The 15,042-nt window shown below is 19.0% G+C and overlaps 5 protein-coding genes across 5 annotated transcripts; 2 read left to right on the top strand and 3 right to left on the bottom strand.

Annotated features, from left to right (window-relative positions):
- Nucleotides 1-2,017: 2,017 nt before the first annotated feature.
- Nucleotides 2,018-3,367, top strand: SRAE_1000253300 (Phospholipid/glycerol acyltransferase domain-containing protein; the record flags this gene model as incomplete). Its single annotated transcript, XM_024649621.1, has 1 exon — nucleotides 2,018-3,367. One exon carries the CDS (start codon nucleotides 2,018-2,020, stop codon nucleotides 3,365-3,367), a length of 1,350 nt encoding a protein of 449 aa, XP_024503479.1.
- Nucleotides 3,368-3,925: 558 nt separating this feature from the next.
- On the top strand, nucleotides 3,926-4,544 carry SRAE_1000253200 (Transport protein particle (TRAPP) component family and NO signalling/Golgi transport ligand-binding domain-containing protein; the record flags this gene model as incomplete). The annotated part of the gene is made up of 2 exons (XM_024649620.1): nucleotides 3,926-4,111; nucleotides 4,155-4,544. The coding sequence occupies 2 exons, from the start codon at nucleotides 3,926-3,928 to the stop codon at nucleotides 4,542-4,544; spliced, it is 576 nt and encodes a 191-aa protein (XP_024503478.1).
- Nucleotides 4,545-4,639: 95 nt separating this feature from the next.
- On the bottom strand, nucleotides 4,640-5,501 carry SRAE_1000253100 (Hypothetical protein; the record flags this gene model as incomplete). The annotated part of the gene is made up of 2 exons (XM_024649618.1): nucleotides 4,640-5,350; nucleotides 5,397-5,501. 2 exons carry the CDS (start codon nucleotides 5,499-5,501, stop codon nucleotides 4,640-4,642), a joined length of 816 nt encoding a protein of 271 aa, XP_024503477.1.
- Nucleotides 5,502-7,332: 1,831 nt separating this feature from the next.
- SRAE_1000253000 (Hypothetical protein) lies at nucleotides 7,333-9,197 on the bottom strand (the record flags this gene model as incomplete). The annotated part of the gene is made up of 3 exons (XM_024649617.1): nucleotides 7,333-7,491; nucleotides 7,537-8,036; nucleotides 9,080-9,197. The coding sequence occupies 3 exons, from the start codon at nucleotides 9,195-9,197 to the stop codon at nucleotides 7,333-7,335; spliced, it is 777 nt and encodes a 258-aa protein (XP_024503476.1).
- A 4,373-nt stretch (nucleotides 9,198-13,570) lies between these two features.
- On the bottom strand, nucleotides 13,571-14,811 carry SRAE_1000252900 (AT25102p; the record flags this gene model as incomplete). Its single annotated transcript, XM_024649616.1, has 2 exons — nucleotides 13,571-14,758; nucleotides 14,800-14,811. 2 exons carry the CDS (start codon nucleotides 14,809-14,811, stop codon nucleotides 13,571-13,573), a joined length of 1,200 nt encoding a protein of 399 aa, XP_024503475.1.
- Nucleotides 14,812-15,042: the final 231 nt, after the last annotated feature.

Below are 15,042 nucleotides of genomic sequence, written 5' to 3'. Positions count from 1 at the left end.
ATGATGTTATATAAAAAAATCTAATTATTAAAAAAAAATGTCATCATTAAATATAATAAAATAACAACAAAAAAAAAATGCTTATTCAAAGTGCAGTAAAGATTCATTATAAATTTTAATTGTTAACAGAAATATAAAAGTTTATTGAAAAATAAGGCAATTAATTATGAAGATGACTGTTGGCTATTTTTTTGCAAAAATTGAATTTAAAATTTTTTTTTAATTATACTTTTTCTATCACTCCTACTTACATATATTGATTTGAGAAAATTAATTAACTTTACTGTTTAACAAATTTATTCAATCCTAATGTTATATTAATTCTTTTATGTTTAAAGATAAAATCTATCCCATTAACATCAAAATAATTATAAATGTAGTAAAACTCAATTTACATCTATTTAATATATAATAGTATAAAAAATATTGCTATTAAATAACAATATTATCATATTTTAAAGATTATTTAATATTTATATTTGTTGTCTTATTATATATAAAATTAATACATTTGATAAAACATAAACAATGTAATATTGACACATTTTTAACCTAAAAGATTTTATGAATAGTTGATATTTAATATTTTAAAATAAAAATCAAATGCCATTTTGTAAAAAAATTATAAAATTAGAAATATTTGATTTCAATACTATTAATAAAAATGATATGTACTTTTATATTTTCAAGAATGCCAATTTAATTTTTGATAAAAAAAAAAAAGATTTTATATTTTTCATTTTAACAACTATTTTTTTTTATACAGTTATATGAAGAAACATTTATAACTTTTTTTTTAGATTATTTTGACAAAATTTTTTAATATTATCTTTAAAACTTTAAGATTAAGTTATCAAATTTTTTATTATATACTAAGAAAATTGTATCTATTTATATCAAAATCATTATATATATATAATATTAATGACGTATAAATATACTTTAGAATTTAAAAAGGGTACGAAATATTTATAAATAAATATTTATTATTAAAATAAATATATTTTATTTCATTTATCAACAATAATAAATCTACTTTTTATTTGTTTGTTGATTTCATTATCAATAAAAAATGTATGAAAAAAAAGTTTTTAATTCAAATTTTATCATTTTAAATAAAGCTAATTACATAAGTTTATATTTATTAAGTATGTATAGATACATATTTAATTAAATTATTAATTTTTTTTTAAGATAAAATATTACTTTCAATTTAAAATTTTAATATAAAAAGATAAAATTAATAACTACAGTTGTATTTTTTTTAATGATGATGTCTACAATGGTCATCTACACAAAGTGTTCTCCAGAAAGCATGAATTATTCCAGGAAGCCAGGCTAAGCAACATAATAAAATATTAATTAATAAATGACAACCACATCCATCAACTAATCCAACAGCAAGAGGCTAACAAGAAAAAAAAATAACCATAAAAAATGGTATTTCAAAAAACAAACTTACAGGAAAAATAATACAAACAACGATCATAAAAATTTCCTGACAACCACCCATTTTTAGAAATCAATTTTTAATATAAACTTTTAGAAAAGTATAAAACGTAAAATGACTTGTGATTAAGGTGACATTTCCTTTTATAAGCATTGTTTATACAAAAATGATAATGTGTATTCTGAGTCATACAAATCAAACAAGTATATATTTATATAACTGAAATTAATAATACTTATCTAAAAGCATACATTAATATTTAAGATATGAAACTCAGGAATCATTAAACAGTATAAATGTATGATAAATTTTATATATATATAAATAATTATATTTAAATCACCAATGATTCATATAATTTCTTATTTAGTTGCAATTTAAATAAAAAAAAAAATAAATATATAATCTTATAAAATTAAGATGAAAAAAAATTTTTTTACCATAAGAAATTTGAAAATTTTGTATATAAAATAAAATTTTTAACCTTATTTAGAAATTAAAATTCAAGTATTAATTATTTTGAGTTTATAATATGTTACATTGCTTTAATCATAGTTTATTATTTAAATGACTTTTATTTCAGAGTTATTTTTAGATTTTTTTTATAAATATATTAAATTTATATTTATATGTTATATTACTCGTGTAATTGTAATTGCTATAAATATAAATTTAAATTTTTTAAGTGAGATATATTTTTATATTATTGATTGTATACATGAATTTCTGGAAGCTGATTGTCCTCAGACAAATTTTAATAATAATTTGGAACCATTTAATAATATTATATATGGAAGAAAGTTTTTTAAGTTAACACACTTAAAGAAAGATCGTGAAGATACTTTTTTAGATATTAAAATATTAAATAATGACACTATAAATTGTAATTATGTTTTTGATATTGGAAATAATTTATTAATTTCTGGTTTTGAAGCAATTATAGAAGATGATGTAATAACAGCCCTGGAACATCATCCAGATTATATAAAATATCAATTCGCATTTAATCCCAATAACCTTAAAGGAATATTACAGAAAACGATTGCATACATCATTAAAATATACAGATTAATATTTTTAATGCCAATTCGAGTACTACTTATTTTAACATCAGTCATTTCTTTTATTTTGGCGTGGATTTATGATAAATATTATAAATTATCTATTTGTGGAAGAAAATTTATGGGACAATTTGGTTGTAATCTTATACTAGCTTCATTTGGAGCATATGTAAATTTTCATAATAAAGAAAATAAACCAATTTCACCAGGTTTTATAACAGTTAATCATATGTCACCAACAGATGCCTTTCCATTATATATTGATACTGATTTATCAGATGATAATATTTTTCATATAACTGGCCAAAAAGGAAAAGGTACAATAAAACTTTTTCAAATGATTGTTGGTAGTATACTTCCAACATACTGGGTTAATCGTCATAGTCAATCAGAAAGAAAAACTTTTTTAAGTAAAATTTTAAAAATAGCAAAAAATGAAGGTTTAATTGTACTATTTCCAGAGGGATACTGTTCAAATGGTAGAAAATTATTACAATTTAGAAAATCAATTTTTGTTGATAATGTTAATGTATATCCAATTGCTTATAAACAAACTTCAAAGTATAATGATACATTTTGGTGGGAGGATGATTTTCCTACATTTTTTATTCGTCAACTAACATCTCTTGGAATATTTTATGATATTTATTATTTACCAAAACTTGTCAAAAAGTCAAATGAAAGTGAGGAAGAATTTGCCTACAGAACATCTGAAACAATAGCTAAAAAGTTAGAGACAACCTCATTACCATGGAGTGGTGAACATGTTTACAAGAAAGAAATAAAAGAAAAAGTTAAAAATGATATACAAAAAATAATTTTTAGTGCCTGTAAACATATATATAATTTAAAGTAATGATAAAGTACTAAAAGAAAAATAATTTCACAAACATATTTATGCAAATTTTTTTTTAATTATTAAAATTTTTAAAACTAATTTTTTTTTAATATATATTAATAAATAAAATTTTAATAATTTATTTAAATTCTTTTTAATAAATATCATAAATTTCTTTTATTTAACTTTATCAATATTTTTTAATTTGAAATAAATTTCCTATACTTTTGTGTTGCTATATGCATATTTTTTTTAAACTTATTTTATCGGAAATGTTTTCTTGTTATTTATTTTAATTACACTGTAAATAATTATTAATTCATAATATAAAAAAAAAGATTAATGGCTTATAAAAATTATAAATAGTAACTAAATAAGTTTAATATAAGTAAATAACATAATTATTTTTAAAATTCTATATAAAAATCTTTTTTACTTTATATATATATGATTGTTCAAAGTAAAATAATATTATAAAATTAAACAAATACAAATAACATTTAAAGGGAAATACGGCGCGGCTCAATACAAATTGTGTATCCAAAAATTGTTTATTAAAAAAAATAATTAATAAATATGTCAAGTAATACCTCATTATTAGCTTATAATTTACTACACATGGAAATTGTTAAATATCATACTTCATGTGTTGAATCTATTAATAAGAAAAAAAAAGAATGGTCTTTAAAAAATAATGGAGAATTAGATGTTTGTGGTATATTAAAACAAGATGATCCAGTTATTTCACAACTTTTTACACAGGTAATACTATTATTAATATCTTAATTTACATAACAAAACTTAGGGATCTGTTGAAACAAGATTAGAATTAATGGGATTTAGGATTGGGCAAACAATATGTGAAAAAGTTTCAAAAGACACAAATAGATTATCTTCATCATTAGAAATAATGAAATTTATATGTAAAGAATTTTGGTTATTTATATTTTCAAAACAAGCTGATAACCTTAAAACTAATAATCAGGGAATATTTGTTATTTTTGATAATAAATTTTCATTATTAATGAATTTTTCACATGGAAAACGATTTGTATCAAAAAGTGGTTATTATTTGGCACTTCCATCAGGTATAATACGTGGTGCCTTACATTCATTAAATGTTAAGGCTATCGTTACAGCATCAACAGAATTGATACCAGGGGCAAAATTTCAAATACATTTACAACCTAATTAATTATTATTTTTATTATATACAAAAATGTTTATAAAATTTATAATATGAATTATAGTATAAATTTTTTTAAAAAAAATTATTATAAAAATATTATGTTATTCATTTAAAATAAAAAAATACATGAAAAATCCAATAATTACAATAAAATTCCATATCAGATTGTTAGAATTTTTAATAGTATTATTATTTTCTATAATTTGAATTGATTTTTGTGCCATAATATTAATACTACTATCAGGAATATTTCTTTCATTTCCTGCATAACAATATTTACGATTTTTACATATACATTCATACATTTCTAGATTATCATGTAATTTTGTACATGAATTATCATCTCTTTCCTCTAAATATTTAGTATCAATAGCACCAAAATGTTCTGCACATCCTCTAATTGTAAAAGCATTACCGGTATCATGGTCAGTTAGGACAATCGTCTGACAATACGAACTGACACATTGTTGCTTTTTAAATACCCCAAGATCAGTTGGTTTGGTACATTTATCATGAATAGCATCAGTTGGATAGGATGTTCTTCTAATTTTTAAAAAATTTTTAACAACCTGCCTTAGATTTGGTGATAATTTAAGGTATGGAGAGGCACACCTATAACACCAATTACCATTTGATGGTGTTAAATAATTTTTTTCTGATAATGTTTTAATTGATGGTTTTTGTATTAATGATTCATAATCATTATATGAATTTTCATTACTTATTTGTTGTTGTATTTTTGGTATTGAGGAATAACTTCTATGATAATTATTCATTTCTTTTTCATATATTTGTTTTTCTTGATCTTTTATCTATTAATTAATTTATATTATTAAATCTTTTAAAAAAAAAAGTTACCATTTGTATTCTTCGAGCCTCATCCTCTTCAGTCCATTTTTGTAAACCAGTAACAATAAAATTAAAAAAAGACAATACAAAAATAATATTAACAAAATATAACATTATATTATTTTTTTTTTTATATATTTATAAAAGTGTATGACAAATCCTTTTATTGAATCTATAATACATTTTAATTATTTATACATGATTTGACTAAGTTTTATTAAAGGTTATAAATAAAACGAGAAAATGATAATAAATAAGGAGAATCCTATTAAGTTTTATATTAAATATGTTTAGAAATCACTAAAAATAAATACATATATATTTAAAATATTCTTTTGATAATATATAAATAAAGCAGGAAAAAAAAAATTTTTATAAATTTATATTTATAATTGTTAATAGTAAAATAGAGTTTTTGTATTATTGATAATACAAAAAAAAATTGTTTATAAATTTTAATGTAATTGTAAAAATACAAAAGTATTATCACAATTATACCTTTCATTCAATATTAATTTTTCAAAAGTATTTTGAAATATTATTTATTTATTTATCTAATTATTTTCATTAATAGTTTGTGTGATTTTTAAAATTTTTGTATTATTTAAAAAAAAAATAGTATTATATTTAAATATATTAACATAGAAAAGTTATTTTAAGGTATATAATGTGATTGTAACACTTTTATGATAAAAAGAAAATGATATATTGTAATAGTGTTGAATATTAAAATGAGTTACAAGGTAGTTTTGATGAAACAATGTACATATATCATAATGTTTAAATATATATATAGTATATAGGTATAATATGTGCCGAATACATACATTAGATGATGAAAAAAGAAATCAGATAATAAACCTATGAATTAAATGCTTTTTTAAATTATATTACATAATTTTAAAATTAATGAAATGTATCAAAAGATTTGAATGATTGTAAAGTTCTCATTTAAAGATATAAATCTTCAATGTATATATTTATGAATTATTGTTAAAATATATATATAGCAACTAATAAGAAATATGTAAACTCAAAATACAGCCAATTTATAAAATAAACATTTTTTTTATAGTAGCGATTTTTAATAGAATGTCAAAGTGTGACATTCAAATAATAAAATTATTAACATTTCTTGTGTCCAATTGACAAAAGAAATGTAACATTTGATTAATTCCAAATATAAATTTTATTTTTAGAAAAAAATATTTATATTATATTTTAATTATGATATATAAAAAAAATACTAGATTTTGTTAATAATAATAACAACATAACAAAAAAAAATTGATTTGATTAAATTATCTTTAAAAAAAATCTCTAGTTTTAAATTTAATTATAATAGAAATTTATATAACTCAGTTGATCATTACATAATATCTTTTCATATTTAATTAATATACTTTATTGAGATAAACTAAAAATATTTTTAATAAAAATATAACTTATTTTATATTATTTTTTGTAATAAGTTAATGAAACATACATATATATATTAATAATTATATTTCTAAATTTTGTTATATATTTTGGGTAATATTAATTTAAATTTATAGGATATATATTTGAATTGTCTATTTGTATCCCTTATGTCAAGTTGTCCTTAATACCAATATACTATTATAGTCTTATAATGTATCAATAAAATGGCAACATTCAAAAATAATAATATGAAGAATATAATGACCTTGAAATTAGAATCAGGAAAAAAGAAAATTTATTCAATTTTTTGAGACAAATTAATAATGTATTGTATATATATATATATATTGTTTATTTGTAGCAAAAAAGTATTATTTGATTAAAAATGAAAGTATAATAGAGATTATAATTACAAGTATTTTATACATTTTGTTACATGACCGTAGATGAAAAAAAAAATATTATTAATTAGTATGAAATAAAAAAAAAATAAAAAGATAAAAATAGAAAGTAAGTAAATTATTCATATTAATCCTTCTGCATTTGGTGGTGGTAGGTATGGTAAATCTTTAGCATGTATATTTTCTTCCATCTGTGGTCGATATTCTCCATGAGTTTTTCTTTTTTTTGATAAATACCTATGTCCAAAAAATAATAATATTGTAATAATAAAAAGTAAAGCCTATAAATTATTTTAATCAATTAATTAATTATAATATATACTTACAAGTACAGCTATAACAATACCAGCAATTGCTCCCCCAGAAAGACCACCATCATTTTCCATTGGTGATGCAGAGGTAATCAAAGAAGCTTCAGTAGTATTTTCTTTATTATTATGCAATAAATTTTCATCAATAAATAATTTTATATCTTTTAAAGTTGTTGATTTAGAAATATTATTATTCATTGTTACAATTGTTGTAGTAGTTTCAGTGGATTGAAGTATTTCATTGATATTATCTCCAGTATTATGAGATAATTCAATTCCATTCTTTGTAATATTTGTGCTATTTTTTGCTATATCAATTGATGTCATATTTATAAGAGAAATATTAGTTTTGGTAAAATTTATATTATTGGCATTCACACTTTCAATAAAATTTAATGGATTTTCTATTATCTTATGAAATTTTATATTATTTAAGGTATTTTGACAAATACAATAATATGGTTTTTTGTCAGCTGCTGTCTGGCAACCGTAATAAACGTATGATGTTGAGGCTGCTAAAAAATATAAATCATTAGATAAAAATATTATAATAAATAGATAGAATCAAAAAAAAAGAATAGAATAATATTAAAAAAATTTGATTAAAAATAGTATTAAAAAAAAAGTTTAAATAATGATTGATAGAAATAAAATAAAAATAAAATTATAAGTATAAAAAAAAATATAATAATTTTCTTTTCTCAATTCTTGAACATAATGCTATCATGATCGATAAGCAGTGAATAATAATAATAATACTTGTGCATGTGGTAAAAATGTTTTTATAAATATATTTCTATAATAAAAAAAATTTTTTTTTTCAAATAAAAATTAAAGTAAGTTCATATCAATAAATTAAAATGACTAATTAAAGATATTATAAAAATGAATTATTCAATTAATTCATAATAATAAAATGTATATTAAAAAAAAATTTTACCATTTTAAGTAATCATTTGTGCATACAATTTTTAGGTAATATATTACTAATAAAAAAAAATTGTTTTTACATAAATATTATTGTAATGATTGTTAATGTAATAAAAAAAAATGAGATGTAATTAACATAAAATTGAGGTGTATAAATGAATTTTCTTTTTTTTTTTTCATTGATACATTATTAGATTTATTATTGGTAAATTTTGATACATCTTTATTTTACACCATGATTAATAATATAATTAATCAATTTTAAGTTTAATATGTCAGTTAAAGAAAAATATTTGGAATAATTTATTAATGATATATTGATATAGAATTGATACAAAGTAAAATATTTTATGAGTGTAATTTTAATAGAATAATATATTAATCATTAAAATGTTTCTATTTTTTTTTTTTAAAATATAGATATAAAAAAATATAACCATATTAAGTAATTGAAATAATGTTATAAAAATGTTAGCATAAAATATATTATTTGGAACAAAAATTTAAAGATTAAATTTGATTAAAGGTGTATCATTTATATTTAATTGTATATATTTGTTAGATAAGAAAAGTGTTGAAAAAGTATCAGTCATATTATGATTAAAGATAGTTATAGTTATGGACTCACCTAAAAGACATGAGTAATGTTTATAACAATGTGTATATTTGCATAATGGTATTTCACCACAACGTACTAAATTGCTAGGAAAAATATCTGGCTCGGATCCACAATCAACTACTACCATAACAAATAGTTTTTTTTTTCTTTTTTTTTTAAATTATAATTATTTACTTAGAATAGAAATATAAAATATAAATATACTTTTGTGTTAACTTAAAATTTAATAATATGTTATGTATGATATTTAAAAGTTAAGGCCTTTTCTTACCTAATTGTTAACCTTAAAAAAATCACTTGTACCTCTTGGAATAATTACAAGTTATTGTATTTATAAAAATTTTCAACTACTTGTATTAAGTGATTACACTTTATACGAGTATTTAAGTAAGAACATCGTAAAAAGTGCATAACAGCTTATTCTTGTCGTGAAATATTTTTCAATAATAATGTAATGATTAAAAAAAAAAATAAAATGTAAAATTGTATCTAATATATATATATATATATATCAAATAATAAAATGAAACTATTATTTGAAAGAATATTTTATTATAAGTTAAAAAAAAAAAGTTACAAAAATGATTATATTAATATAAAACAATAGGAAGAATGATTATTTATTACGAAAAATTCAATATGTTTATAGGTTTAGAATAATATTATTATAATATGAAACTATATATTATTTATTTTAATGATAACTGATAATATAAAAATAGGAAATTTAATATTCTGAGAAAATATAAGCATGATTTTAATTTATAAAAGTAAACTTAATTTTAAAATATATATTATATTTATATATAATTAAATTTTTGTGTTCTAATAATTTATTAACAAGATTAACCTAAGGATTAATTTGTGTATTCTTTTCGATGTTGATAAAAATTTATGACATTGTAATACTACTCTTTGATATTTTATATAACACTAGTTATGGTTCACTTAATTTAATATAAAATAACAAAGACAGTTCTTAATGAAGGATTATTATATTGACATTTTAAAAATTAATTGACAAAAATTTTGGTAACAAACTACTAAGAATATGGTATTATAGACAATTATTATTTATCTTGGTTACTTTGAATATTTATACTGTGAAATATGCTCTTTTTGTTTATTAAGTTTATAAAAATAGGTAAAGAAAAAAAAATATAAAATCTTTATTATTGAAAAATATTTATACTCAACTGGTATAATCTGTTTGTCAAATTCAATTTTTTAAAATAACTGTATTTTTTTTACCTTAATTTGATAGATAATATGACATATGATTCTTTTAAAATTAAAAAAAAAAAAGTTTTTCTTTTTTATAAAAAATAAAGATTTATTCCATTAAAAAATGATTAGTGATTGCTTTTAGTTAAAATAAAATTTACATGTTTATTATAAATATATTAACAGTTTTAAAACATAAATACTAAATTTATTAAAATATTAATGAGATATATAAAGTAGACTATAATTAAAGAAAGATATCTTTTTATGTGTGAAGATGTTTCGAGATACATTTAGAGAAATGAATTGTACTCATATTTGATGTTAAAATAAAATTTTATTAAAATCTTTTATTATTATTATTATTATTATTCAGAAGGCAAACTGAAAACAAGAATTCTTATTTTCTCTCATATTATTAATCCATTAATTTTTGTTTACCAAAAAATTTATTATGTAAAAATCATTGATACATAATCGTTTTCATAAATTTACCGTTTCACTTAAAGATGTCAATGGTAAAATTTTACAAAAATTATATATTTCATGTATCATATTAATATTTTATAACATAAAATCCTTATAATAAATATCGTTTTTTTTAATGTATTATTTTTTTTGGAATAAAAAAATAAAAAAAAATATATGTTAAAATAATATTTCTGGTACTTTATAAATTTTATATTTATTAAAAGATTAACTTTTTAGTTGTTTTAATATTTTTGGTAATAAAATAAAAAAAATAAATATAATTTTATATTTATATATTATTGTAAAATATAATTTTATACAAAAAATGTATTAATTTATAAATGTTATGGTTATTTGAAAAAATAGATACTATGAATTAATAAGCATAAAATTGGGGAGAAAAAAATATAATTATTTTATGAAAATAAAAGTAATATAAAATTAATTTTAAAAAAATTAAATTAAATTTAGTACTATAAAAAGAAGGTGTAAAAAAAACAGGTTTCTAATTAATAATAGAAATTTTTAAGTTAGTTATGTTTATGATATTAATAGATACTTGATTGTAATCTTTGTCGACTTTTGAAAATAACATTTTAGTGTTAACAATTTATTATAAAAAACACTTTTCATTTTCTTAATAAATAAAGTATTATTATTGTTATGAAATAGTTATAATGAAAATTATAAACTAATATAATAGTATTTCATTATCAATAGGTATAATCAATAGAAGTTGTTAATTTTTCTACTTTAAAATGATTGATATACAATGTTCTTGATAAAGATAATCAGTGCATAATAGTATAATGATAAATATTTTCTTGTATAAAATTTTTAAGGGAAAAATTGATTTAATCAAAGAGAAATAACAAAATTTAAGGAATAAAGTATGGGATTGTAACCATGGAAATTTTTAAAAGATATTAATCAAATTTTAATATTTAAAAACTTTTTAAAACATTCTAACAAAAAATTGTTTATTATTTGATTTGTATTTTTGATAGTTCTAATTTTTTTGTCAAACTAAATATTTTTAAAGTAAAATTCTTAATCTCCCAACTTATACATAATTATAAAGTCGTTCTTTTATTTTTAACAAAACTTTTTAAAAATATACAATTTAACTAATTAGACTTTTATAAAAAAAAAGATCAATTTTGAAGTAGTGTTTTATACCCAACAATTAGTAACATTAAAATTTTAACATACATTAAATACAATCTCTTAAATTTGCGACACATGAACATAAATCTAACATTTATATTGTTTTTTTTTAAAAAAAAAACTTTTTTTTTTAACCTGACTCCTTTTCACTTCATTTCTTGTAATGTTCTTAAAATTCTCAAATGAAAAATTAATCTTTTACATTATTCAGAATATAAATATAAAGGGAATTATAGTACAAATAAATGTAGGAGGCTTTTTAAAAATTTCTATTTTTTTTTATCATTTTCTTTGTGAATAATAACTTAATACTTTGCTAATACACCATAATAAATGTTGGAGCTTAAAAGTTACATTTTTAACAGTACAATAATAATACATTGAAAAATTTTTTATCCACCCTATTTATTACTATCATTATTAATAATATTTCATATAATCTTTTTATAATATATATAAAATTTATTATAGTAAACATTACTTTCACTTAGAAAAAAATACTTTCATTTTTATTTACGATACTCATATTTATCAATAATTTTATGCAAAAATATTTTTATAACATGAAATATTAAAAGAATTTAATAATCTTTATCAATATACTTCTTTAATAAAAGAATTTTTGATGTTTTATATTAATAATAGAAGTGGTCAAAAATGAATAGAATGTATATTAAATTGAAAAATATTGTTTTTAATTTACATATGTTGATGTTAAGAAATAAACTTTGATAAATTGTTTTAAATCTAAAAAATACATAAAATTTTATATAATAATATTACATTTTTTTTATAATTTATTGCAGTTTGCATTTTGCCTTCATCAACTACTTTTTTTTGTATAAAATAAATATATTACTAAATTTTTTATACAAAAGTTAGTGTACTCGTTTATACAATTACTTTAAAAAAAAATTATTTCACTTGTTTTATTTTTTTTTTCTTCTCTTGGTACTTGATAAAATAAAACTTTTTTATTTTTTTTGAATAGAAGAAAGGGAAAAAATTAATCATTAATTTAAATCTATTTTTATTTATTTATTTTAAAACTTATTTTATTTATTTTTAAAATTACTTTTTTTTTCTGTAATCTAACTTACTTTGTATGAGAATTAATTAATTACATATAATTCATCTTAAAAATTTATGAAAACAAAGTAAATTAATATTTTTCATATTATACATGATTGACAATCTTTCTTTTCATATGTTTCATATTAGTTATTAGATAAATAATTACATAATATATTAAGAAAATCTTTTATTTTTTTTACATTATAATATTTTGATAGATAAAATCTAGATTTTTTTTGTTTTTAATTTTATAATCTGTTAGATATTAATTTTTTAATTATGATGTATTAGAAATATAAGATAATTATTTTAAATAATTCAATAATATTTTTTTTATAACCAGAAATTTGTTACAACTTTTATTGATTTGAAAGAAATTGTTAATTAATATACAAAAGAAAAAAGTATTTCAGATAATGTTGTAATTTATTTTAATAAGAAATTTAAAAAATTTGTTTATAATATATTATGTCACTGAAATGACATAATATTTTTTTACTATCTTATCTATGATCTTTTTAAAACTTAAAAAAAAATTTTATCATTACAAAAAAAAAATTCATTTCATTTTAAATTTTTTAAAGTATCATTGACTAAGAAACCTGATAACTGTATTTCTTGAGGATACAAACTACGTATATTTCTAAGAACTTCATTGTCAATTATAGCATTTTGTTGGCATATTTCAAATTTTCTTTGTAAACGATATCTCTCATTATCCATCTTCCTTCGACTATCCTTAGCTTTATCTAATTGATGTTCAAGTGATAACATTGATGCTTTCAAATTGTTTAACTCTATTTGAAGAGCATGTTGTGCTTTATCATTACATAACTCTATTCCAGGTCTAAGTCCTCTTTGATTTTGGCGTGTCAATGCTAATTGTAATGGTGATCCTTTTAATTTAAGAGATAATTGAATTTCATTAATAGCAGAATCAGCTATTTTTATTTCTTTGTCTTTTTCAGCTACCTGTCCCTGTAACATATCACGCCACTCACTCCATAATCTAATGGAATCTTTTAATGTTCCCTCAACAGCAGTAGCTTCTTGTCTTAAAGCCTGAGCAACCTCTTTAATTGACTGAACCATTTTTTGGATGATTTTTCTTGATCTTGCCCGAGCTTTAGCTGATTGATTTAGGTTAGCTGAGGTATTTTCAACCCACTCTCCATACTCAGACATCCTTTGTAATGGAACACCATCTCGAATCTCAAAATTACCATCAACCATTCTTTTATTGTAGGTTTTTTGTATACCTAGAGCTGCAGAACGATGATCTAATGTTATAGCTTCTTGTTTTAACATAAAATCTCTGTTTAATCTATTCTTTGCACTTTCATTTATTTCAATTTGTTTTTCAATAATACTATTAAATTCTTTCATTTGCCTCATTCCATCATGAATGGTATCTTTCTCCTTTGCTAGTGCCTTATCAACATGGTCAGCTGAGTCAACATGAACACGTTTTCTTCTAACAGCAAAACATTGTTCATTAACTTTTAAAGCCTCCTGAGTTACATCCATACATGTTAGAAGTCTTCGAAAATATCTTTGCATATCCTCATTATCCTCAGCCAAATCCAGGAGTTCTCTATCTATTTCTGATGACCAATATTTTAAATCTTTAACTCTTTGAACCAATTGTTGTGTTGTTTGATTTTGAAGTTTTTGTGCTCTTTGATTGGCTTCCTTTACAGTTAATCGTACTATTTTTAAAACTTCAGCAGGATCATCAATATCATCATGTTTCTAAATTAATTAAATTTACAAAATAATACTTTAAAACTTACATTTTTAATCATTTCTTAATATATGAAGGAAAAATATTTTATTTTTATAAATAAAATGACCAAATAAATTATAAAGATATAAATTTTAAGTTAACTCATGCTTGTTAATTTTTAAAAATTATATAAAATTTATTGAACCATAAAGTTTTTTTTTAAACTTATTTAACTACCATTTAACAAATTATATGTATATGTATATTATTTATAAAATAAAAATAAATACAATAAGAAAACAAAATTTAT

This window comes from Strongyloides ratti, assembly GCF_001040885.1.
Source record: "Strongyloides ratti genome assembly S_ratti_ED321, chromosome : 1".
NCBI classification, from domain to species: Eukaryota; Metazoa; Nematoda; class Chromadorea; order Rhabditida; family Strongyloididae; genus Strongyloides; species Strongyloides ratti.
The sequence above is the reverse complement of the archived record's forward strand: the minus strand, read 5'-3'. Positions and strand labels throughout refer to the sequence as shown.